At 39.1% G+C, this 27,495-nt stretch overlaps 1 protein-coding gene across 1 annotated transcript in view; it reads right to left on the bottom strand.

The window, feature by feature from the left end:
* Positions 1–483: 483 nt before the first annotated feature.
* The window catches only part of BEND4 (BEN domain containing 4), a 260,752-nt gene continuing 233,740 nt past the window's right edge, over positions 484–27,495 (bottom strand). Inside the window, exon 5 of the mRNA XM_053700873.1 lies at positions 484–716. Coding sequence (XP_053556848.1) covers positions 499–716 — 218 coding nt within the window. The 3' untranslated portion in view covers positions 484–498. The remainder of the gene's footprint in view (positions 717–27,495) is intronic.

Here is a 27,495-nt window from a genome sequence, read left to right as displayed (position 1 = left end):
TGGCAAAAAAAGGGAAGAATTATTGCTACCTTAGGTAAGCAGGAAGTCACACAATGATGCAGTATGTATTCGATTTAACACGTTTTATGAATACATCATATAATAAGCTGAAATGTTGCATCAGTTGTGAATAAATCCAAATTTAATTAAAGCTAATTCTACAGAACAGATCAAAATATTCTTCAGTGTTATTCCGAGCTTGTGGCCATTATTTAATAAGGTCCATAGCAAGTCCCTGAAGAGTTACTGAAGTTACGATTCTCACACACTCACTTTACACCTGACCCGTAATATACTTTGGGTTCTTTAAATAGTGGACACTTCAATGAATGTAGGCGCATTTAACAGTCTGTTCCAGGCACCTTTTGCAGGAAAAAAATAAACATTAAAGACACGTTTACCAAACTATCACACTATTTTTTATTATTTTGTGACTATTTTTATTTCTTGAATGTTTCTTCTTTTGTTTTTTTTTTGTTTTTTTTGTTCAATTTAACATCAATCTCCAGATCCATCATGGGAGCTTCTATTGAAAATTTCCTCTTGACAAACTTGATGGTCAATACTGTCGTAAAAGGAATTTCCATTATGGAAGAAAGTACCGACTGCCCGTCCTTGACGAGCATGTCCTACAGCATCACTGAAAACTTTGTTTATCTGTTCTTCAGACGGCATCCACCAGTCAGGGTTGGAGGTACAATGCATCCTAATGAACTCTGGGTGGTGTTAGAAAAATACAAAACAAAAGATAAATATACAATAAACTGAACTAAAATATATACATTTTAAAGTAGCTTAATATATTATTTTAAATATTTTTAAAAGCTACATCTTTATGAAATGGAATGTACAAAGCTCCTCACAGTGAGTTATTTATTGCTTTAAAGCTGTAAAGATGGAGGAAAAATTACACAATATTTGATAGTTTTGTTCAGCAAACATATGGCAGTTTATTTCACTATTTTAGCAACTCACTAAAATCAACATTCTGACATATTATCACCTTATTAATTGCCAGGAAATGTGATTTTCTTGGCACATTTACCTACTAAGCAGTGATATTCAAAATTTTCTTTTTGCTTTCCAGTCTTTGATGTCACATTAAAGTAGTTAAGAATTAGTGGGAAACATAATAAAACATTCTGTGTTTCAGCTGCAGCCAAAGTTTAGTTATAGGGCATCAACAAAGCAACTTTCACTGTGTTGCTTAAAATAAAACAAGACAAGTTTATGGATAGACTAGCTGAAACAAAATCCAAAATAGATACACAGAGATCCAGATAAACCTTTTTGATAATACATGCTCCGCTTGCTAAGTCATTCCACATCAACAAATCTGTGCTATGTATTTATAGGCTTAGAAAAGAGAATGAATCTTAAATAACTTAAAAAACTCATAACACTTCATTATGAAATATTAAAGGGACAGGTTGCTCTGCATAAATTATTTTTTATCCCTGATACAACTATGAGAAAGACAATGTTTGATGATGCATACCTGGGTAGTGGATTTTGCTATATTTAAAACTAAGATCAGTTTACCAGATTAACTGCTCTGTTAGCAGTTACCATTCAGCCCCTCTTTTTACTTTCATCCACATGGTGAACATCAAAACAAAAACAAAACAAACTGTGATCTCTTGGGATTTCACTGTAATCTTGGGAGATTTCATAGTACACTTCCTTTAACTGAGTAGGGAGGGAAATATTGTGATGGTACCTGGACACGCCAGATGCTTGCTCCCTTGTATGTCTCAAGACTAGCATCCTGATTGGATGCTTAAAGTCCCTCTACAATGGGATGTGGCTAGTGAGGAAATGTTGAGGTAAAATATATATATTACACAGAGGTGTGATATTTTCTAGTCACCTTTTTACAGATAGCCTGCATCACTTTCAAGTGATTTAGGAAATAGGATTAACATGTCCTTTTAAGGATATGATAACAATCTACATGTGAGTTTTGTACTTATATCCTGCTGTAGCAAGCCAACATATTCACCAAAAGGAGAAAAGCCATTTATATAGAGCAAAGACTGCATCAATGCTCTGAATAATAATACTATTAAATAACAGAAGATTTTATTATATCTGAGCTTATGTATTTTTATAATAATATCAAGTAAATTTAATAAAAATTATTATAGTTACCCACCAACAAAGTATGGAAGTTGCCCTCATCAGCCAGTGAGCAATTGATAATTGAAAATTAGTGCACAAAATTTGCACTTTCTTTTAGTTTTGCAATAATCTTAGAGACATATAACTATGTATCTAACCCTACAAAGGGGTTAAGCACATAGTTAAAGTCAGATCTATAGCAGCAGTGCCCTATATGGAACTTGTTTAATACATCCGGTGAGCCAATGGCAGAAGGGATATGTGTGTAGTTGCCAATCACCAGCTAGCTCCCAGTTGTACATTGCTGCTCCTAAATCTACCTACATATGCTTTTTCAATGGATGATACCAAGAAACCAAAGTAATTTTGATAACATAAGCAAATTAAAGTCTCTCAAAATTGCATGTTCTATGTCAACCATGAAAGTTTAATTTGGACTATAAATAACTTTTAAACAACTTCCTCTTAACATGTTTATAGGAAAGTGCTTAATGTTTTCAATTGCTACTAATTCATATGTATGTCTTTTTAGTTTTAAATGTCTCTTAAAACTTAACGATAGAAGTAACAATTCTAAAATCCAATCCTAGTCAAAAAGGATGATCTTCCTGGAGTCATTCTGAAGTAATTGATGACTCCACACTAGCCATCAGAAGCCATCTTGACGTTTGCCCACAGGCCAAAATATTTAAATGAGATGACTCTAGGGGCATTCACTGGCTGTTCATGCTTGTGACGTAATCAGTAAGATAATCTGCTAATTATTCTGAAGTCATCATCATCCATAATTGTTTACCTTAACTGATGACTTTACAAGTCTGGTAATGTCTGATGCTGTGCAAATGACCTCTAAAATAGTTTGATGCTCGTCAAATTACTCCAAGATGGTCTGTCCTGGGAAGTCTCAGGACCCAAAAATCTAACTCTCTTGTATAGTGAGATGATCTAAGTCTCATCAGTAATGTGAGGGCACTCAAATATTTTTAGAAAGCCAAACTTTACCCTGAGAGATATTTATCTAGCTTCACAAAGTTCTGGATGTGAAGAAAAGACCCCTAAATTAAAATATGATACTACAACCCCCCCCCCCCCCCCCACACACACACACAAAGATTTAACATGATTGCATGCCGGCGAGTTTTTAGTCAGTCATATAACAGACCAGCTTCAGGCACTGTTAATAAGATGTAAAATCATTATGTCATCAGTTTATAATAAAATATAGATCTTCCTAAAATCCAATCCATGAGTTTGAAACAAAATAAGATGATAAACAGCATAAGATGGCAAACAGTATAAGATAACCAGAAGTTGTGCACTGATTTTAGCGCTATTTTGATGGAATCTAATTAGTGATAAATTCTGCTTCTTTTTACTACAGAGAAGCTTATGTTTTGTGTATTCCGTGGTCACCTTTCTTCAGCCAGGGGTATAAAAGTACGAAAGGGCATTTTTGATAGTAAGAATTAGTGATGCTGCCTTTTAGTAAAATAGCTAAATAAATATGCTATAAACATTGTTATGTTTTGTTTATACATAATGAGATATGGCTCTTTCAGCTGTCATGAGAGATAAATAGCAAATCTTCTTTACAGTGGGGAAAACAGCCAATTGTCATACATATTATTATGCATTAGCTGTGTCTATACTTCTCTTTGTTATGACATGCTGTAACAAAACTGGCATTATACAAATTGGTGTATGGTTTGCTTAGAATGCTTTAAGATTGATATATCAATATGAGAGTCATAAAATGCAGCTAGGGTTAGAATACATGCAATGAAATGATGGTACATCTATTTACATAAATGTGACTGCTAATTATTGCATTAATAGGGATATGGAAGGTAGAGTTTTTGCATTTTAAGGTTCCTTTACAGCGGAGTGGTGGTAGAAATGAATCCGTGCATAGCTGTGTTGGAATCGCAACTACTGAATGCACTTTTTCATAAGAGCTTAAGTCACTTTGTATCAACAGGACATGAATCCCAAAAAGTTTCTTTCTCGTGAATTAGAAACAGCATGCACTTTCCAGTTAACTTTTATGATCAAATTTGCTTTATTCTATTGATATCCTTGGTTGAGGAGCATATGTAGGCTCAGGAGCAGCAATGCACTCCTGGAAGCTAGCTGCTGATTGGTAGGTGTACCTAAGTGCATCTTGTCATTGGTTCACCTGCGGTGTTTAGCTAATTCCCATTAGTGCACTACTACTCCTTCAGCAAAGGATACCAAGAAAATTAAGCAATATTGATATAGAAGTAAATTGGAAAGTTATTAAAAACTGTATGTTCTATCTGAATCATGAAAGCTGCTGGGTACAACTACAGTAGTATGGTTACTACTCACCATGGTTTGTGTCCTGTGCCTGCAGCTCTCTTTATTAAAGCTTAAAAAGTGCAGGTTTCTGAGGTTCTGCATCTTCACACTGGGCACCACCATTTTGGAATTGATGTATTCTTGTACCCTGTGACAGAAGTGGTGCACACTCACAGATCAGTGAAATGTAACTCTTCTGCTTTCTATTGTGTATACTAATCCAAAGTTCAAGGTACAGCTTTTAAAAAGCCAGTAGAGTCAAAGATTTGTGAAAGTGCACTGCTTCAGTCACAGAATGCAACAAGATGGCAGCACCCAGTATAAAGATGCAGAGCTTTACCAACTGGCTTCTGTAATAGGTTACAATAAGTAAACTGCTTTAAAGACAGCTGCAGGTACAGATGGAAAAACATTAATATGGTGAGTATTAACCATACTACTGTAGTTAAGCTCAGCATATTAATGTCCCTTTAAAATATCTTCTTCTATAATATCCCTGTCCTGGATAAAAATCCTGTTACACCTTCATTATACACTAGAATTTGCCCGTTTGCGGGCGCAAGATAATTAACTAGCCATTACAAGTGGTTGGTTATTTCTACCGCAAGCTCAGTGCTCAGAAAATTAACCAGAGATCTGATCTCTGGTTAATTTTCTAAATGAGTCCCAAATGCCCTAAAAATAGAGGGCATTATAGTTTTTTATTAAGTAAAAAAAAAAATGTAGAAAAACTACTGCACAGTATTTGGGGTCTAAAGTTGGTGGGAGTGAAGTGTTAGAAAAAAAACGGCACTAAAAAGTGTTTTTACATTGGGGTCTATGGGAACTATGTCTTCCCAGTAAATATATATGTATATGACTATCTACATACAGTGGATATAAAAAGTCTACACACCCCTGTTAAAATGTCAGGTTTCTGTGATGTAAAAAAAATGAGACAAAGATAAATCATTTCAGAACTTTTTCCACCTTTAATGTGACCTATAAACTGTACAACTAAATTGAAATACAAACTGAAATCTTTTAGGTGGAGGGAAGTAAAAATAAAAAATAAAATAATATGGTTGCATAAGTGTGCACACCCTTAAACTAATACTTTGTTGAAGCACCTTTTGATTTTATTACAGAACTCAGTCTTTTTGGGTATGATTTTTTCAGCATGGCACATCTTGATATGGCAAGATTTGCCCACTCTTGTTTGCAAAAACACTCCAAATCTGTCAGATTGTGAGGGCATCTCCTGTGCACAGCCCTCTTTAGATCCCCCACAGATTTTTGATTGGATTCAGGTCTGGGCTCTGGCTGGACCATTCCAAAACTTTAATCTTCTCCTAGTGAAGCCATTTCTTTGTTGATTTGGATGTATGCTTTGGGTCGTTGTCATGCTGAAAGATGAAGTTCCTCTTCATGTTCAGCTTTCTAGCAGAAGCCAAAAGGTTTTGTGCCAATAATGTCTGGTATTTGGAACTGTTCATTATTCCCTCTACCTTGACTAAGACTCCAGTTCCAGCTGAAGAGAAACAGCCCCAAAGCATGATGCTGCCACCACAATGCTTCACTGTGGGTATGGTGTCCTTTTGGTGAGTGGCAGTGTTGTTTTGCGCAAAACACATCTTTTGGAATTATGGCCAAAAAGTTCAATCTTGGTTTCATCAGACCAGAACACCTTTTGCAACATGCGTTTGGGAGACTTCAGATGTGTTTTTGCAAAATTTAGCTGGGCTTGGATGTTTTTCTTCATAAGAAAAGGCTTCCGACTTCCGGTGGGTGGACCTAGAAGATGGTAGCAAGTACCCTTAGCTCTGCAGAAACCCTCATTTAACATCTGCAAATTTGCCTTTTTCTATGCCATCTGCACATCACTTGACAGGCAAGCTGTCCGTGGATCTTCAGCAGATAGAGGCCTCTCAATCGCCTCTCCCCTGGAAGTCAGTTGACTGTATTAAAATCCTTAAGGGATCGTTGCTATGCACAGACTCTCCGATACGGCTCCAATGAATGCCGCTATGCTAACAAAAGATAGCCAGGTACAGAACGTACTCTCCACTCTGAAAACCCTTCTTTTCCCAGCATTTACGAGACTGGAAGCAACCATGCAGCACTTATTGATGGAGACGCAGGCTTCTAAGCCGCCATCTTTATTGGCCGCGCGCCATCAGCTCTCAGAGGCTCGGCAGCGCAGAGACGAGCCGGCTAAAAAACAGACACTTACGCACCTAGAGCAAGACAGGCAAAAAGTGGAGGCTGCCGCAGGGTTCTTTAACACAATGAGACTACCTATCGCCTTTGTAAGGCAGATACCTGAAAGCTTACACGGCGAACTCTCAACTCAACAGGGAGGGCAGCATGTCTGGCAGAAAGATCGCGATCTGCAAGTAACGGATATGGCCTTGCTGTCTCTGTATATGCGACCCCCACACCACCAGCTTGCTTTAATCTGTGAGCCCCTCACTGCTCCATATGGACTCACAGCTGCATACAGTGATAGACACGATCACCACATGCTCCAACTGGTGGCTGAAGAGCTTCCGGATCCGAATAAGGTGCACCTGAATAGAAAAATGTGTGGTGTGGGTGTATGGGGCTCCTGCGGCTGTCGTCCCTTGTTAGTAAGCTACATTGTTCAGAGATCTGGTTGCCTCATCGCGGTTCCTGTGGGAATCGGGTAATTCATTTACTTAAACCTGCACCTAGGGCCGGGTCACGGCTGACTTTTGCTGGCTATAGACACCTTCAGATGCTATAAATGCGGCTGCATGGCGGAGGCATTGTATTACCTACCTGGCTATGGGAGTTGAATAAACTGGAACCCTGTTTGTCATGTCAATGTTTTAATCTTCATGACTGATAACTTTGCAAGTGTTGGACTCCCCAGCTGAAATAACTCCCCTTGATATCGCCGGGATTTGGAAAATCCTTGGCATACGAGTGCAAACTGGGGATATAGTTTGATGGACAGCTGGAGCAGTGTAATAGCGGGCTAGGGGGTACATTTCAAAGTTTGAGCTATTGTGCATTCACCTGCTATATGTTTATAAATTCTATCTCTTATGCATAACGGTGCTTAGACAGGGCAATAGTATAGTAGTTATGTTTTTCTTTCTATGGTCAATAATTGCACATGAGGTCCCCCCCCTTTTCAGCTACGGTAAAGCCAGGCAAATCTAACAAACAAAATCCACTTTAAATCCACTTTAAAAAGCTTGCTGTGTTGTGCCCTTATTATCCTACTGGCTTTATTGTTTTACATTTACACTGTTCTATCTCGCTAATGTCCAACATAATGTAAAACTGGAGTCTCTTTTTGATCCTGTAATAAGTGCAGAATCTTGACATGCATATCTTTTATTTTTATTTATTTTTAACAGCTTCCATGGCAATAGAATATCACACGCCTGACTACTTTGCTTGAGGGTTTACCCCAGTCGCGCCAGCCCTTTTTTATTATTATTGACGATACCAAGCACAGACTAAGATGTCACCACCCCACTTTTGAGTACATCTATATATTCAAGCTTACTTAAAGATTATTTATTCACACAGCGCCTATACAATACCTGTGCAGTGCAGTTCCTAGTCCTAACAAAGCTGGCCATAAATATACAAGATTTTGTGTGTTTCAGACTGATGGAAATCAGCGTAATATTAATGCTACCATTCTACACGGCACTGAAACTCTAATTATGAGGTTATACTATTCATCTGCTTCATAGGGCGCTATATGCCTCCATGCTCTTGGTGGGAGAGGGTGGGGGGTTCGCATTGTTTTGTTATGTTTTATTTTAGTTTAGTTGGTTGTTATGTTAGTTTAGTTGGGTTTGGACTCCCCAGCTGAAATCAAAACTGGGGATATAGTCAGTGTAATAGCGGGCTAGGGGGTACATTTCAAAGTTTGAGCTATTGTGCATTCACCTGCTATATGTTTATAAATTCTATCTCTTATGCATAACGGTGCTTTGACAGGGCAATAGTATAGTAGTTATGTTTTTCTCTCTATGGTCAATAATTGCACATGAGGTCCCCCCCCTTTTCAGCTACGGTAAAGCCAGGCAAATCTAACAAACAAAATCCACTTTAAATCCACTTTAAAAAGCTTGCTGTGTTGTGCCCTTATTATCCTACTGGCTTTATTGTTTTACATTTACACTGTTCTATCTCGCTAATGTCCAACATAATGTAAAACTGGAGTCTCTTTTTGATCCTGTAATAAGTGCAGAATCTTGACATACATATCTTTTATTTTTATTTATTTTTAACAGCTTCCATGGCAATAGAATATCACACGCCTGACTATTTTGCTTGAGGGTTTACCCCAGTCGCGCCAGCCCTTTTTTATTATTATTGACGATACCAAGCACAGACTAAGATGTCACCACCCCACTTTTGAGTACATCTATATATTCAAGCTTACTTAAAGATTACTTATTCACACAGCGCCTATACAATACCTGTGCAGTGCAGTTCCTAGTCCTAACAAAGCTGGCCATAAATATACAGGATTTTGTGTGTTTCAGACTGATGGAAATCAACGTAATATTAATGCTACCATTCTACACGGCACTGAAACTCTAATTATGAGGTTATACTATTCATCTGCTTCATAGGGCGCTATATGCCTCCATGCTCTTGGTGGGAGAGGGTGGGGGGTTCGCATTGTATTGTTTTGTTACGTTTTATTTTAGTTTAGTTGGTTGTTATGTTAGTTTAGTTGGGTTATGTTATAAAATAAAAAACCCCAACGTTGTATGCAATTACCCCGCAAAAGGTAATTACTGAATCTGTAACTGAAAATTGAAGACTCTACATCAGCATAACATGTATATTACTAACACTGGTCTATTTGGGTCTCACCCACCCTTTTGCACATTATACAATACTCCGCCCTGCGTGGCGTTAAGATTTGAAATCTGTGTGATTGTATGCATTGTTGGATATAAATAAAAATTTTTTAAAAAAAAAAGAAAAGGCTTCCATCTTGCCACTCTACCCCATAACCCAGACAAATGAAGAATACGGGCGATTGTTGTCACATGTACCACACAGCCAGTACTTGCCAGATATTCCTGCAGCTCCTTTAATGTTGCTGAAGGCCTCTTGGCAGCCTCCCAGACTAGTTTTCTTCTCGTCTTTTCATCAATTTTGGAGGGATGTCCAGTTCTTGATAATGTCACTGTTGCGCCATATGTTCTCCACTTGATGATGACTGTCTTCACTGTGTTCCATGGTATATCTAATGCCTTGGAAATTCTTTTGTACCCTTCTCCTGACTCATACCTTTTAACAATGAGATCCCTCGGATGCTTTGGAAGCTCTCTGCGGACCATGGCTTTTGCTGTAGGATGCGACTAAGAAAATGTCACAAAATACCGACTAGAACAGCTGAACTTTATTTGGGGTTAATCAGAGGCAATTTAAATGATGGCAGGTGTGTACTGACTCCTATTTAACATGATTTTGAATATGACTGCTTAATTCTAAACACAGCTACAACCCCAGTTATAAGAGGGTGTGCACACATGCAACCATATTTTATTTTTTTATTTTTACTTCCCTCCACCTAGAAGATTTCAGTTTGAGTTGTACAGTTTATAGGTCACATTAAAGTTGTACAGTTTATAGGTCACATTAAAGGTAGAAAAAGTTTTGAAATGATTTATCTTTGTCTCATTTATTTACATCACAGAAACCTGACATTTTAACAGGGGTGTGTAGACTTTTTATATCCACAGTATATGCACTCATGACCAAAAATATTGGCACCCCTGCATTTCTGTCAGATAATGCACCACTTCATCCAGAAAATTGTTGCAATTACAAATGTTTAGGCATTCTCATGTTTATTTATTTTATTTGTATTGGTATGATACAAAAAAGTGGAGAAAAAAAGCCAAATCTGACACATTCCACTTAAAACTCCAAAAATGGACTGGACAAAATTATTGGCACCCTCAATTTAATGTTTGGTAGCACACCCCTTGGAAAAAGTAACTGAAATCAATGGCTTCCTGTAACCATCAATACGTTTCTTACACCTCTCTACTGGAATTTTGGACCACACTTCTTCCGCCAACTGCTCCAGGTCTTTCAGATTGGAAGGGTTCCTTTTCCCAACTGCTGTTTTGTGATCTCTTCACAGGTGATCTATGGGATTGAGATCTGGACTCATTGCTGGCTATTTCAGTACTCTCCAACGGTTTGTCTTAAACCATTTCTGGGTGCTTTGTGACGTGCTTTGGATCATTGTCCTTCTGTAAGACCCATGACCTCTGATGGAGACCCAACTTTCTGACACTAAGCCCTACATTGCACCACAGAATTCTTTGGTAGTCTTCAGATTTCATAATGCCATGCACACAGTTAAGACATCCAGTGCCTGAAGCAGCAAAGCAACCCCAAAACATCAGTGAACCTCCACCATGTTTGACTGTAGGGACGGCATTCTTTTCTTTAAAGGCCTAATTTTTCTTTTCTGAAAACCGTAGAATGATGGGCTTTACCAAAAAGATGTAATTTTGTTTTGTCTGTCCAGAGCACATTTCTGTGTCAGTAGTGGGGTCCTCCTGGGTCTCCTACTGTAAGGATTCCGCTCCATGTTTTACCTATGCCATTTCCATTCACCTGACTTCAGCCTTACCTGTACTTAAGGCATCAGCTGACTGCAGACAGGTGCTTAATTATTAAGTTTCTAGACTAGCTCTGAAGCGTGTCTGTTTTCCACTTGCTGTGTGTTTTTTCTGACAACAAACCAGTCTGCTTTTCTTCCAATTACTGAATCAGCTACTACCTTGGGATTACTTATTTTCTACTGCCGGTTCATATGCTCATTTTGCCTACAGAAAGTTTTACAGAGGCAAGTTTTTCTTTTTTGCGTGCACACTACAACAGAGACTTAATCCATACTGCAGTGTGTTTGCTGCCGTCTCCCTCTGAGTTTCTATCTCATCTGAGCCACTGAAGTGTTTTTCACACACCGGACTTCAATCTCTCTTCCACTGCAACACAGCGCAACTCTTCTACAAACAACCTCCCACGGACTAAGTGCAAGGACATCTCAGAACTAATTCTGCTTCTATTACACACCATCCGGTGACTGGGGGTAAGCGCTGTAGTTACTTTAAGCTGTGCTGTACAAATAAACATTGAACTTTGCTTTTCCCTGCTACTCTACTGACCGCAAGACTATCAGCACATATGTATACCGTTCTGTGACAAACTAACTAATAGTGTCTAAAACTGAGAGTTACACTTCACACTGAACTGTTATATCTTACTCCAGCACTAATAGCAACACTACCTGCTTTCTGGAACTCTGCTTTTCTTTATCAAGATTTATCGTACTGGGAGCTAGCTGAACTCTAAAGATTGTTACTAAGAAATTGATTTATTTTTTATATTTCTTCTGATGCAGACTTTGTTTATGTCTATACTAATGCTGTGACGTTCAACAGCATATATGTTTTACATCATTCGTTGCCAGACAAGTTTCTGATCTGCAATTCAATTACTTGAGAATAACAACTTCACTGAAAGCAGCTTGGTCTATGCTGTTCAATAGTCCATTTGCCAAAAGTGATACAAATAATTTATTTTGCATACTCTGCAGTTGTGATCCATCCTCACTCTCTACTAAATCGTTACACCTACCATAGCGTCCCTTTTCATTCAGATGGCGACGTATAGTGTGAGTTGACACATTTGTACCCTGTGCCTGAAGGTCAGCTTGAAATTGTCTGGAAGTTGATCGAGGTTCTTTATCCACCATTCGAATAATCTTTTGTGGCAATCTTTTAGCAATTTTTCTCTTTCGTCCACATCCAGGGAGATTAGCTACAGTGCCATGGGCTGTAAACTTCCTGACAATGTTGCACACAGTGGACACAGGAACATTAAGATCTCTGGAGATAGACTGGTAACCTTGAGATTGTCCATGCTTTTCCACAAGTTTTGTTCTTAAATCCTCAGACAATTCTTTGCTGCTCTTTCTCTTCTCCATGCTCAGTGTGGCACACAGAGACACACAACAGAAAGGTTAAGTACATTTTTCACCATTTTAGTTTGGTTGGTTGCCGGTGTGATTTATATATTGTCTGCAACTGTTAATTGATACAGGTGAGTTTAATTACAAATTACAGGAGCATCACAAACTTACAATTTTGAGAAGATGCCAATAATTTTGTTCAATACATTTTTGGAGTTTTGCGTGGAATGTGTCAGATTTGGCTTTTTTTTCTCCACTTTTTTGTATCATACCAATACAAACAAAAGAAATAAACATGAGAATGCCTAAACATTTGTAATTACAACAATTTTCTGGACGAAGTGGTGAATTATTTGACAGAAATGTAGGGTTACCAATTTTTTTTTGGCCATGAATGTATTTATGTGTTAACCCCTTAGTGACCAGACCACTTTTCCATTTGTTGACCATTTTTTAAATTTCTGCGGTGTTTGTGTTTAGCTGTAATTTTCCTCTTACTCATTTACTGTACTCACACATATTATATACCGTTTTTCTCGTTATTAAATGGACTTTCTAAAGATACCATTATTTTTATCATAACTTATAATTTACTATAAAAAAATTATAAAATATGATGAAAAAATGTAAAATAACACTTTCTTATTTTGACCAACAAAATCTGTTACACATCTGCAACCACCAAAAAACACCCATGATAAATAGTTTCTAAATTTTGTCCTGAGTTTAGAAATACCCAATGTTTACATGTTCTTTGCTTTTTTTTTTGCAAGCTATAGGGCAATAAATACAAGTAGCACTTTGCTATTTCCAAACTATTTTTTTTCTTCAAAATTAGCACTAGTTACATTGGAGCACTGATATCTGTCAGGAATCCCTGAATATCCCTTGACATGTATATATATTCTTTTAGTGGACAACCCAAAGTATTGATCTAGGCCCATTTTGGTATATTTCATGCCACCATTTCACCGCCAAATGTGATCAAGTAAAAAAAATTGTTTTTCACAAAATTTTCCACAAATTTTAGCTTTCTCACTGAAATTATTTACAAACAGCTTGTGCAATTGTGGCACAAATGGTTGTAAATGCTTCTCTGGGATCCCCTTTGTTCAGAAATAACAGACATTTATGGCTTTGGCATTACTTTTTGGTAATTAGAAGGCCGCTAAATGCCGTTCTGCACCACTCGTGTATTATGCCCAGCAGTGAAGGAGTTAATTAAGGAGCTTGTAAGGTTAAATTTAGCTTTAGTGTAATATAGTAGACAACCCAAAGTATTGATCTAGGCCCATTTTGGTATATTTCATTTCACAGACAAAGTCGATCAAATAAAAAAAATTGTGAACTTTTTCACTAACTTTGGGTTTCTCACTGAAATTATTTACAAACAGCTTGTGCAATTATGGCACAAATGGTTGTAAATGCTTCTCTGGGATCCCCTTTGTTCAGAAATAGCAGACATATATGTCTTTGACATTGCTTTTTGGTAATTAGAAGGCTGCTAAATGCCGCTGCGCACCACACTTGTATTATGCCCAGCAGTGACGGGGTTAATTAGGTAGCTTGTAGGGAGCTTGAAGGGTTAATTTTAGCTTTAGTGTAGAGATCAACCTCCCACCTGACACATCCCACCCCCTGATCCCTCTCAAACAACTCTCTTCCCTCCCCCACCTCACAATTGTCCCCGCAATCTTAGAAAGCCTGCCAGTACTAAAATAAAAGGCTTCTTTAAAAAAAAACAAAAAAAACCCATATATAATTTAAAAATAAATAAATATATATTCTGCAGTGTAGGATCCCCCCTTAGCCCCATCCTCCCTAACCCCCCCCACCCAAAGAGCTCTCTAACCCTCCCCCCCACTAACTATTTGCCACCATTTTGGGTACTGGCAGCTGTCTGCCAGTACCCACTATGCACAGAAATGTGGCTTTTTGAAAAATAAAAACTACTTTTTGTGTAGTGTAGCTGCCCCCCCTCCCAAATCCCTTTGGAAAACTTATTCCCCCCTCCTCTGCCACCCACCACCCGCTCCCAGCACACTCTCCCACCGCTTCAGTTTGTAAGTGATACTGGCCAGATTGCAGGCGCACCTGCCCCTCACTCCCGCGCGTGCTCTCACACGCATCCGGCCGTCACTTACAGCAGCTGGCCGGAAGTTTACCAGCGATGGGCCGCCCACCCGCCTCCTTGCAATGGCTTCCACCCACCAACGATCGGCACCATCGCTGGCCCTCTCTGCATCGGTGTGTAAAAAAGGGTATTGCAGTGATGCCTCAATATTGAGACATCACTGTAATACCCTGAGAGCAGCTGGAAGTGATAGCAATCGCTTCCAGCGCTCATTTTCACAGAGGACGTACCAGGTACGTCCATTGTCATTAACTGACAGTTTTTGCAGGACGTACCTGGTACGTCCTCTGTCATTAAGGGGTTAATATGTGTATATACACATATTAACACATAAATATATATGTATATAGTCATACACATATATATTTAAAAACATGTTGCCATTGCTGCACTACTTACCCCTTTGCTGCACGAGGTTCTGATGCCGTCTCTGACAGCATTACAACAAGGCTCCCATTGGAGCCTAAGGAAATGCGCTCTTGTGAGCGCAATGCTTCCCAGCAATGTGAACGCAAGATCACGGTCACATTGCTGTTACTTGTAATATCATCGCACATACGAAAATACTTTTGTAATATTTATTCCTTATTTATTTTGCTTGCTTTTGCTGTAAAATAACTTGCTTCTGTAAAAAAAAGTAATTCTTGTCCCACATTGCCTAGAAATGTTGTGAATTGCCTAAACCAGCTACAAACTAGACAGCAATTGCTTAGAGCAGTGTATAAACTAATTTACATTTACCCCTAATTGGCCACTTTTAAGGGAGATAAGATAAACATACTCACCTGGGTTTTCAAGAAGTCTTGAATATGATTAATAAAGTAGCAGTTTAAAACATTTATTTTGTATGTATTAATTGTTAATAACAACTATGCAATAAAAATTACTTTAAAGGGAAAGTCAACCCTAGTGTTTCACAAATGTTAGAATTGACTATTGAAACAAATAAAGGGGACTTTCATTCATGAAGAATAAAATACTTCATGCAGAAAGCTCCTTTATTTGTTTCAAGCGATCACCAATCTGAGCTGCTAAGGCAGCCCATGGCAGATCGCTGTTTTGCTTTAGATGTCATGTTTTCCCCTTTTAGCCAATAGCCATGCGGTAAATCCGGCTTGGCGCCCTTGGGAGCCGGATTTACTGCACGGCTATTGGCTAAGAGGTGAAAACGTCACCTCTTTAGCAAAACAGCGATCTGTTGTGTGCTACTGTAGTAGCTCAGATCGGAGATCGCTTGAAACAAATAAAGGAGCTTTCTGCATGAAGTATTTTATACTTCATGAATGGAAGTCCCCATTATTTGTTTAAATAGTCAATCCTAGCGTTTCTGAAACGCTAGGGTTGACTTTCACTTTAATTCCCCTTTAAACATTGAACAACTTTTAGAAAAAAAAAATGTTTGTTACTAGGTTATATGCCATCAAACTCCATCTAATCAAACTGAAAGTCTGTCTCTTTAGAATATTGTCAATGGCTAGTTCATCAAATTGCAGTTTATTTGATCTTAAGTCTCTTTAATTTATATAGCTAGAGCATCTGGCTAGGGTTTAAATAATAATAAAAAGGGGCATCACTTAATCTGTTCTTTTGGAATATCATTTGTTAAAATGTTCATTGACTAATGATAGTAGATTTTAACTAACAAGCTTACCCTTTCTATTGTTGCAAATGGATATTAAAATGATTTGCATAAATTAAAAGCAGATCAAATTAATACTGAGTATGGAAAACATATTCATGTGCATTATTGTAAATACATTTTCTAAACAAGTCACAGAAATATTTACAAACCAACCATCCAACAGAAATATTACTATTTATTTCCTGATTATTATTTTTTTTTTAACAAACTATCCTAAGTAGGTGGGAATGTACAAAACCTAGTTAAAATTAAAAAAACACTCATTTATATATGCACATTATATCGGGAAACAAGAAGGCGCCAATAGGGTAGTATCGTCTAAACAGTTGGATGTGCTAAGAAGGTGAGAACAATACTCACAAGCGGGGCGGCACTATGACGTGCCTGAAATTGCAGCCCGGGACCTCAGAGTCGCCCGGAAGACAACAATGGCAACAGCGAATCCCAGCCAGGAACGTACTTGATGTGGCCAATCCGAATCCTAGTCTGCAAACACACCTTCCTCTCTGTACTCCAAAGTTCTGAATACTTGTAAATGGAAGTGTGGTGACGGTAGACTAGGAAACACACTGCGGTCACTCAAATATGGCATAGAACAATGTAGGAAAGAGGGGAGATCAGACTCCAGCAGGATGAACATAAAACAAATTTATTAAAATGTCTTAAAATCCAGCAACGCGTTTCTCGGCTACACAGAGCCGTTTCATCAAGCTGTAATACACATTATATATCTACCTACTGGGTACCCCTTCTGTTTTATATGTAATACACGTTCTAACAGACCTGCTGCTTAAATACCAAGTTATGCCAATTTATTTATGGGGTCCTTTGAACAACAATATATTTACAACTCCAGATTTGGGGCGAGCCTGGTATACTATGGCCGTTTTATAGATGACCTGATCATTGTTTGGAGAGGTGATAGGTTGTCAGCTGAGGAATTTGTGAAACATCTCAATAGCAAAAATAAAGGTTTGAAATTCACCAGTACAATAGATACTAATACGGTTGTATTTCTAGATCTAAATTTATGTTTTGATAACGATATCAAAGTAGACTGCCATAGTTACTTAGACTTTAGAAGCAATCACCATCTCCCATGGAAAAGAACTGTACCATATGGGCAGTTTAAGCGTGTCTGTAGAAATTGCAGCAGTTTACTAGATTACGAGACACAGAGTGAAATTCTCAAAGACAGATTCAAAGAGAAAAGATACACTGAGTATATCATTAATAATGCCTATGAAAGAGCTAGAAAAGATGATAGAAATCTTTACTTTCAAAAAAAGAAAGTCAATATACAAACCCAGGATAGCAATAGTAATCGGATCATGTTTATTACAGAATACAATTGCAATCACAATCTGATTAAACAGAGTATCAATAAACATTGGAAAATCCTTATGAAGGACCCAATATTGGGCCAATTGCTAGACACAAAACCAACTATAGTCTATAGAAGAGCACCTAACTTAAAAAGAATTCTGGCACCCAGCAAAATAGTAAAAAATAAAAACAATTTGGCTATAACTGATATTGAGGCTCAAAATAACCTCATAAATTTAAATTTAAGTAACAACATTAACAATAATACCATATGTAAGATACAAAGAAAAGGTAGCTACAAATGTAACAACAAAAAATGTAAGATGTGTAATTATATAACACACAATGTCAACACCTTTCAATCTAACGTAACGTCAAAAACATATAAGATGGGAAGTCGAATGACTTGTGCATCTAACTATATTATTTATTTGTTATCCTGTTTTTGTGGATACCAGTATGTAGGACGCACTTGTAGACGCCTGAGTGTGAGATGGTCGGAACACTTTAGAAATATTAAAATCAACTTTAAACTACACAGTGTTTCCAGACACTGCAATGTAAAACATAGTGGCAATTTACATTGTTTGAAAATTACACCGATAGAGCATATCCCTAAATCTGATTTCTACAATCGTTTTTTTAGACTTAGACAGAGGGAGACCTTCTGGATTTACAGACTTCAAACTTTACATCCATTAGGTCTCAATATGAATATAGATCTTGCAGCTTTCCAATAATAGTTTAGGTGTCATTTTAATGAATATATTATCTAATATTTCTGTTATGATTTTTTATTTTGATATATTGTTTGTTTTTTTATGAATGATTAATACATCAATATAGAGAATTGGCTAGTCATCATTGGCTATATATCTTGCCATATCTTCTTGGAAAGGGCAAATAATCAAAGCCTGGAAGATTGACTACAACATAGTTATATGTTGTAGAAAGAGTGATTACAATATAGCAAACTAGAAAGATCAACTATAGCATAGTGGTTTGTTGTAGAGAGTTGTACTATATTATAGTGAACCAATAGTTCTAGGGTTCATATACATATATATATATTTTTCTTCTTTAAAAAGGTGCTTAAAAATGTATAATAATTTATAATGGTTGAAAAATTTTATCCATATATTTCTGTATATTGCTTAGCATTTATTTATGTACAGTATTTATTGTTTTAGCATTGTTAGACTGTAGTTTTGATACTTTGGAAATTTTTCGAGAACACTGCTGCACATCCTAGTACTCAGCTTGTACAAACAAAATATGAGGTTACTAGTGTCAAAATATTTTTTTATATTAGATGTTTTTATATTTCATATTTTTATTTTATATTATAATTTTACTTTTATATTATATTATATTATTTTTTAAAAAATGTCAATCCCATCATTGTGAAATAAAATGTAATAACCTAATTAAATATCATCATAGATATATCAGATGTCTTAACAGACGTTATCATATATATTTTTATATACTATCAAATAGCCAGATACTATCAAATACTAATCCCAGTTAAAGTTTGATTAAGATAATAGCACACAATAACTCTCATATGGTGCAAGCAGAGTGCAAAGATAATGATTTTCATTTTGAAACGAATGTGTCTGTCAGTGTTAATTTAGTCACTGATATACAAGCCGCTTTGTAAGGGGTGTGTATGTTTGGACGTGAATTGATTGGTTAGAGGAGGTATTTAAGCAGCAGGTCTGTTAGAACATGTATTACAGCCTGATGAAACGGCTCTGTGTAGCTGAGAAATGCGTTGTTGGATTTTAAGACATTTAAATAAATTTGTTTTATGTTCATCCTGCTGGAGTCTGATCTCCCCTCTTTCCTACACTGTTCTATGCCATATTTGAGTGACCACAGTGTGTTTCCTAGTCCACCGTCACCACACTTCCATTTACAAGTATTCAGAACTTTGGAGTACAGAGAGGAAGGTGTGTTTGCAGACTAGGATTCGGATTGGCCACATCAAGTACATTCCTGGCTGGGATTCGCTGTTGCCATTGTTGTCTTCCGGGCGACTCTGAGGTCCCGGGATGCAATTTCAGGCATGTCATAGTGCCGCCCCGCTTGTGAGTATTGTTCTCACCTTCTTAGCACATCCAACTGTTTAGACGATATTACCCTATTGGCGCCTTCTTGTTTCCCGATATAGATTTCTCCATCGTCCTTCTCGACTTCGGAAGAGCTGCCTCCTCATCAGATCTCTTGGACTATCATCATATCATTCCTGAGCGCACCTCTTTAAGGGGACTTAACCCTGAACTTGTTTTTATATATGCACATTGTATATTACCAACTGAGCTAATACTAAGGGGCATATTTAACAATGTGCGAGCAGACATGATACAAAGTAGCGTATCATGTCCGCTGCTCTGCACATCGCTGCCCATCTGGTGAACTGCAGGTGCAATGCCATCCCCTGCAGATTTGCGGCCAATTGGCCGCAAGCAGGGGGTATGAATCAACCCGATCGAATTCGATCAGGTTGATTTCTGTCCACAGCCTCAGAGCAGGCAGACAAGTTATGGAGCAGCGGTCTTTAGATCGCTGCTTCATAACTTCTTGATAACTTCGTAAACTTCTAACTTTGAAAACAAGGGGCCTTAAGCTCCATACGGAGCTTGATAAATATGGCCTAAAGCTCTACCTTAGACCCCACTCTTGATCCTACCATTTATATTTTTTCACAAATAAGCCTTGGCTGCCAGTAACATACAAATCAATAATTGCAATAATTGTATCTCTTTGGCTGCCAGTAACACACCTTAACTAGTAGAGATTTTACCCCCTTGAATATCCCTCACTTCTTTCTGTTCCATAATTGAAATACATTGAGGGAAAGAAGCGCCTTTTACATTTAGCTAACAATTAAATAAAATGGACACTTAAGTGTCCAGTATGTTTGTGAAGATTTTACTGAACATCCTGCTGAAATACTGTAATGTCCGGCCGAATACTGGACACCTGGCAACCCTAAAGTTAATAACCATTAAAACCACTGCCAAGAAAGAGAACACCAGCAGGAAGCTTAAAAATCATTAAATGCTTGTGTTGTACTTGGCTGCTAATGTATGGCAGTGAAAGGTTGTTTTAAAGCTTTCATTGAAGTAAAAGGGGAGAAAAAAACAATAATTTGCACACAGTTTAGACTGAGTTCATAAATGGCTTTTGGACCATGGTATGCAGCTGTCAACTCTGCTAGGCATAAAGAGTCAAAATTGTCCTTCACAATTACATAAAATATATTGTATTAAAAAATATTACATATTCACTTAACAAAAACTTATAATAAAATAAAAACAATATTACCTAAACCAAGAAAAAATATTTTAACTAAATAGAGGAGTCTTCAATAGATATTTTTTGAATATATATTTGCATGGCTATTGCGGCTAATTCACAAGTGAATGTACAAGGCAAGTACAAAACAGTTGTTTATATTTATAGGTCAGACTGTGACCTGTGGGCCAGAGGCGTAACTAGAAACCACGGGGCCCAGGTGTAAGAATCTTGAAGAACCTTTCTCACAAAAAAAGCATCAGCTGAGGCAAAAGTATCAAATTTGTAAAATCTGGAAAAAGTATGTAGAGAAGACCAAGTTGCAGCCTTGTAAATTTGTTCCCCAGAAGCTTCATTATTAAAAGCCCAAGAATAGGAAACAGCTCTTGTGGAATGAGCCGTAATTCTCTCAGGAGGCTGCTGTCCCGCAGTCTCATAAGCCAAACTAATTATACTTCGTAACCAAAAAGAAAGAGTAGTAACAGTAGCTTTCTGACCTTTACGTTTCCCAGAGAAACAGACAAAAAGGGCAGAGGACTGGCAAATTTAACCTTGTACAATGTACAACAAGGTTAAGGCTCCAAGGAGGAGCAACAGACTTAAAGTCAGGCCTGATTTTGACCAAGGCCAAACAAAAAGATTGCACATCTGCCAAACGTTTATGTAATAAAACAGATAAAGCAGAAATCTGACCCTTCAGGGTACTGACTGACAATCCCTTCTCCAGGCCTTCCTGAAGAAAAGATAAAATTCTAGGAATTCAAATTCTACTCCAAGAGTAGCCCTTGGATTTACACCAATAAATATCTTATGGTAAATCTTTCTAGTAACAGGCTTGCGAGCCTGAATCATGGTCTCAATAACCGACTCAGAAAAAACACGCTTAGACAGAATTAAGCGTTCAATCTCCAAGCAGTCAGCTTCAGAGAAACGAGATTTGGATGAAGGAAGGGACCCTGAATCAGGAGGTCCTTCCTCAGAGGTAGTCTCCAAGGTGGGAGAGATAAAATCTCCACTAGGTCTGCAAACCAGATCCTGTGAGGCCACGCAGGGGCAATTAGAATCACTGACACGTTTTCCGGTATGCCAACCTGAAAACCCAAAGAACCGCCAGAGCATCTATTAGAACGGCCTGCAGATCTCTTGACCTTGAATCGTACCTTGGAAGCTTGATGTTCTGAAGGGACGCCATCAGATCTAACACCGGCACACCACATTTGAGAACTAAGCATCCTCCGGATGGATGGCAGATAGACAGCAATTGTGGGTGTCTGCCCACTGAAGAATCTGAGTAACCTCCTTCCTGGCTAAGGAACTGTGAGTTCCTCCCTGGTGATTGATGTAAGCTACAGAGGTTATGTTTTCTGACTGGAACCTGATGAACTGGGCTGAGGACAATGGAGGCCAAGCCAATAGAGCATTGTAAATCACCCTCAAATCCAAGGCCTCGATACGATATAAATCGTCGCCCGCAAAAGCCGGCGACGCCAAATTTTGCGCTTGTTTGGTATCCTATATACGGCGTAGCTTAGAAGTTACGCGCGTATATTTCTGCCTTCACCCGTCGTTTTTTGGCCCATAGACTGACATACAAAACACGCGCAGTTTGGTATCCAATATACGGTGTAAGGACTTACGCGCGCAGATTTCAGAAAATCTACTCCATTCTAATCTCGCCACAAATTGAAGGCGCAGCAACCCTTGCACTGACTCTCTGAAGGCCTAACAAGTGCATACTTTACAACATACATATCAGCAGCTTGATCACAAATAGTTAACCTCTTCAAAGCATTTATTATTCCTGCCCCTGCAAGTTTGTCAAACCAATCACAAAGGGGTCATCATGGGGCACAAGGGGTGCATCATGGGGCACAAGGGGTCATCATGGGGCACAAGGGGTCATCATGGGGCACAATGGGTCATAATGGGGCACAAGGGGTGCTGGAAGCCCTACAATCCCCATGTTGTTCCATCTACACATGCTGATTCTATAGTTGCTGCTGAGGTCCATGGTGATGGTGCTGCCCCTGCTGCAGCTGGTCATCGAATTACATACTGCGGATTTCCACTGCATGTAAGTGAAACTACTACATCCCACCCCCATTCCCTTAACCACCCTAATTACTGAAAATATATCATTAGTTCAATTCATGTTTTGGTCACTATGATTTATTGACTATCATTTCGAGGAATGAAAATGCATGTTTATACCTTATGTTCACACCTTCTGTAAAAACATTATTATTTAGATATATATATACCCATGTGCAGGGATAGGCAAGGTGTCCTTCACTAAAAGTCTTAACCTTAGAAAATGTCCGCCACATCCTATCCCTGCACATGGGTCAATTTCTATTGGATGTGAGAAACCTTGATTTACATCTTAAAAGTGAATATCACTATATGTACCCTTCATACACAACTATGTGATGTGGTTTAGAGAACATGAATATGTCATAAACATGATGATATTACCTTTTCTGGGCCATTTCCACACAGGCCTTATTATATTTTTCAAAAATATTAGTGTACTAAAACACCCCTCACATGGATGTGGATGACAATTATATGGTAAATAACAGAGGACAAGATTTAGGATGAAATATAACAATATTTTTTTTTTTTAGGCTTCTTAGATGAGGGGGCTGAGGTGCCTGGAGTGGCTCTTCTGCCTCTCCTGGGTTGTGTGGATTCAGAGGATTCTGCAGGAGTGCTGGCCACAGATAAGAGGCTGGAGGCAGTGTCCTGCTGGTGTGTGAAATGCTCCACCAACACGCCCAGCAGTTGGTTTTGTTCCCGCCATCTGTTGTCAGTCTGCATATCCGAAATAACTTTCAGCATCTGAGATTGGTTCTGGACGATACCACTTAAAGATGCTGCCATGTCCCGTTGCAGCTCAATGGAACGCTGTAGTAAAGTCTGTTGGATCCTGTAAAACCTGCGTTTGTCTCTCTGCATTCTCTCGCAGGTTGATGTGAGCCTCTCGCAGGTTGATGTTTGCCTCCTCTGGAGGGCAATGTATTCGTCGCCCAGGGCAGAAGTCAGAGGATCTAAAGGCTGTTCACCAGCAGGGATTCTAGGCACAGGTTCACCTCTAGCTGCTGTTGCATCTGGAACAATGTCAGCTGTTGCTTCAGGAGGAACAATGATGGCTGGTTCCTCAGGAGGAACAATGATGGCTGGTGCCTCAGTAGGAACAATGATGGCTGGTGCCTCAGGAGGAACAATGATGGCTGGTGCCTCAGGAGGAACAATGATGGCTGGTGCCTCAGGAGGAACTACCACAGCTATATGCTCCTCTTCATATGCTGGAGCTCTTCCAAGGGAAGCGGATGGTGGAGCTCTCCGGGTGGACTGGTAGTCCCATTGACGACTGGTGTGCGACCACTCAGGCTGACCAGTTTGTATGTCCTGGTGGTAAAAGTCCTGACTGGCCTGATATTGGGAGGGGGGGTAAAGACATCTACCCTTTGGGGATGCCTTGGCTGCCCCTCATAACCAAAAGAATAATTCCTCCGGCCAGGGCTCCTGCCAGAGCTCCTCTTCAAAACTTGGTGGCATGACGTATGGGTCCTCAACAATCCAACCCACCTCATGCCTGGGAGCATACTGTTGAGGGATTCTCTGGCCTGCTGGTTGTGCTGAAGCCATTCTCTGGCCTGCTGGTTGTGCTGTAGCCATTCTCTGGCCTGGTGGTTGCAGTGGATGCATGCCCGTTTACACCCTGGTGACAGGAGGTTCTGTGGAGGAGTCAAATGATGAGAAGTAATTAGTACAATCATATATATAACCATGTGGGCATACAATGTACATTGATACATGCTAGGGCCTATACTCATTCTCATGTCAAACTCTATAACATGCATGTGCACATTGTGATTTGTGATATGAGGGATTTTAATATGCAAAGTATACATGTATATGTTTCATACAATAGTTCTGTGTACATGTCAGTGATGGAGAAAATGTGTTCTTTAAGTGACACTATGGTCACACAATTTCCTTTAGCCTGATGTAGGCACATAACGTGCTTTCTTGAGCTAAAAGTATTGTGATGGCTATAGTGTCCATTTACTGAAAACTCTACATGTGGCCTGTGGCCTGTGTTACTCCGAGACATGTTAGTATTTCACTATTCCACCTCATATCATGAATTTCAATGTGTTAAGTAGCATTAAATGGACATTAAACCCATTTTTATTCTTTCATGATTCAGCTAGAGCATGCAATTTTAAACAACTTTGCAATTTACTTCCATTACCTAATTTGCTTCATTCTCTTGATATTCTTAGCTGAAAAGCATATCTAGATAGGCTCAGAAGCTGCTGATTGGTGGCTGCACATCAATGCCTCATGTGATTGGCTCACCCATGTGCATTGATATTTAATAAACAAAGAATAACAAAATAATGAAGCAAATTACATAATAGAAGTAAATTGGGATGTTGTTTAAAACTGTATTCTCTATCTGAATAATGACATAAAAAGCTTTGGTTTAATGTCCCTTTAATGTGAAATATAATTGTAGATGTTTTTGTTAGTAGGCCAAATACCGTGCTCCTCATTGTGTACATGAATGTGTGACATTAAAGGATGTTATATCTCAAATACATATAATACTGGTGTGTGGGATTTTACTCACCAGCATGCTGTGCTGATGTTGCAGTCCCTGAGTTACGAGCCCCTGGAAGTCCACGGACTGCTGTGACGCTCAGGGACCTGCGAATGAGCTCCTGCCACTCATTATATTCTGCCACCTGGTGAGGACCACTGCCTGTTCCCCTCTGGTGCATGATTTCTTGGCCCATTTTCTCCTTGACCCGCCTCTTGCAGTCATTCCACCTTTTCTTGAGCCCATCCACATTCCTCCTCTGCTGGGCCACGCCGTTGACTGCCTCCTCGACCCCCAGCCATGCATCTTTACGCCTTCGGGCAACTCCTTTGCCCTTCTCTTGGCCAAAGAGGGCAGTGTGGTTCTCCATGACGGCCTGGACTAGTGCAAGGTTTTCGGCAAAAGAGAAGTTGGGGCACCTGATGCGCTCCTCATCCTGGGCCACCTGGCTCCCTCCCTGGGATGTCCCTGGTGTGGGTTCCTCCCTATTATCTCCCTCCTCCCCCTTCTATCCCCATGTGCACCCTCTGTCCCTCTTCTGAGTGTGCCTGACCTTGGGGCAACCACACTCCCATCCTCCCTTCTAACTCTCCCCCCTCCACTCACTCCCTGACGGGGACCCTGCTGCTCCTCCTGTCCATAATCCTCTCACTGCAACTCCCCTTCCCTCCTCCCCCCCGCCCTAGCTCTCCCTGTCATCCTCAAACTACACACACTCACACTCACTCCCACTTCAATCACACACAATCACAAACAAACACTCAGCCTATCACACTGTAAAAGATAAATAAAATGTGTGAGGTGTTAGAAAAAAAAAGTGTTGTGTATTTTGTATATGTGTGTATGCAAAATGTGTGCAATATGTAAAAAAAAGTGTAAGTAAATGTACAGGCTTAACAATCCAACAATCCGACCTAACTAACTCAATGAAATGCTCCTCTCTCACTACTCTTACCACTAATCTCTCTATTCACTGTAGTGTGCTGTAGCTCCAAGAACCAACCAAACACACTAAAGAAAATGGCCGCTGTTTATGTATGAATTTTGAATGGCGTAATTACGTGTCGCATCTTTTAGAATTGGCCTTTGTTTTTTACGATTTGTAGCCTAATTTACATAAAACTACACTTTATTGAGACTTTACGTGAACAAAATACTGGCGTAAGTACTTGCAACGACTAAAATGTGTATTTGTGCACATTTTAGTTGATCGCCATTTTTTCCTACTTACGCCAGTTTATCATTTGACAGCGCAGTATATTGGATAGGTCGAGTTGCGAGGTGAACTTATGGGCGGCGCGTGTTCTCTCGCTTGCGCTGAAAACTACGACCTATATCAGATCGCGCCCCAAGATTTTGATGGGAAGAGCAGAATCCTCCCGAGTCCAAAGGCCCTGAGCTTTTAACAAGTTCCAGACTGCTCCCAAGCCCACCAGGCTTGTGTCCATGGTCACGATCACCCAGGAAGGTTTTCGAAAGCATGTGCCCTGAGACAGATGTTCTTGAGAAATCCACCACGGGAGAGAGTCCCTTGATGACTGATCTAACTCTATTCTCTGAGATAGATCCACATGGTCGCCATTCCATTGTCCGAGCATGCGCAACTGGAGAGTTTTCAAATGGAATCGAGCAAAAGGAATCATGTCCATGGAAGCTACCATCAGACCGATTACCTCCATACATTGAGCCACTGAAGGATGAGCAGTAGCCTGAAGAGAGAGGCAAGAAGAAATGATTTTGTTTTTCCTGACCTCTGTCAGAAAAATCTTCATCAATAGAGAATCTATTATGGTCCCTAAGAACACTATACTTGTAGCAGAGGAAAAGAAGCTTTGGCTAGACCAAATGGAAGGGCCACAAATGTTTATCCAGAAAGGCAAATCAGTAATCTGTGATGATCCATGTGAATAGGAACATGAAGATATGCATTCTTTAGGTCTATGGTTGTCATGAACTGACCCTCTTGTACTAAAGGAAGAATGGAGTGTATAGTCTCCATCTTGTAGGACGGAACTTTGAGAAACTTGTTTAGACACTTCAATTCTAGAATGGAACGGAAA

The sequence above is a fragment of the Bombina bombina genome, chromosome 2 (genome assembly GCF_027579735.1).
Source record: "Bombina bombina isolate aBomBom1 chromosome 2, aBomBom1.pri, whole genome shotgun sequence".
NCBI classification, from domain to species: domain Eukaryota; kingdom Metazoa; phylum Chordata; class Amphibia; order Anura; family Bombinatoridae; genus Bombina; species Bombina bombina.
Note: the sequence above shows the minus strand (reverse complement) of the source record. Positions and strands in the feature narration are given on the sequence as shown.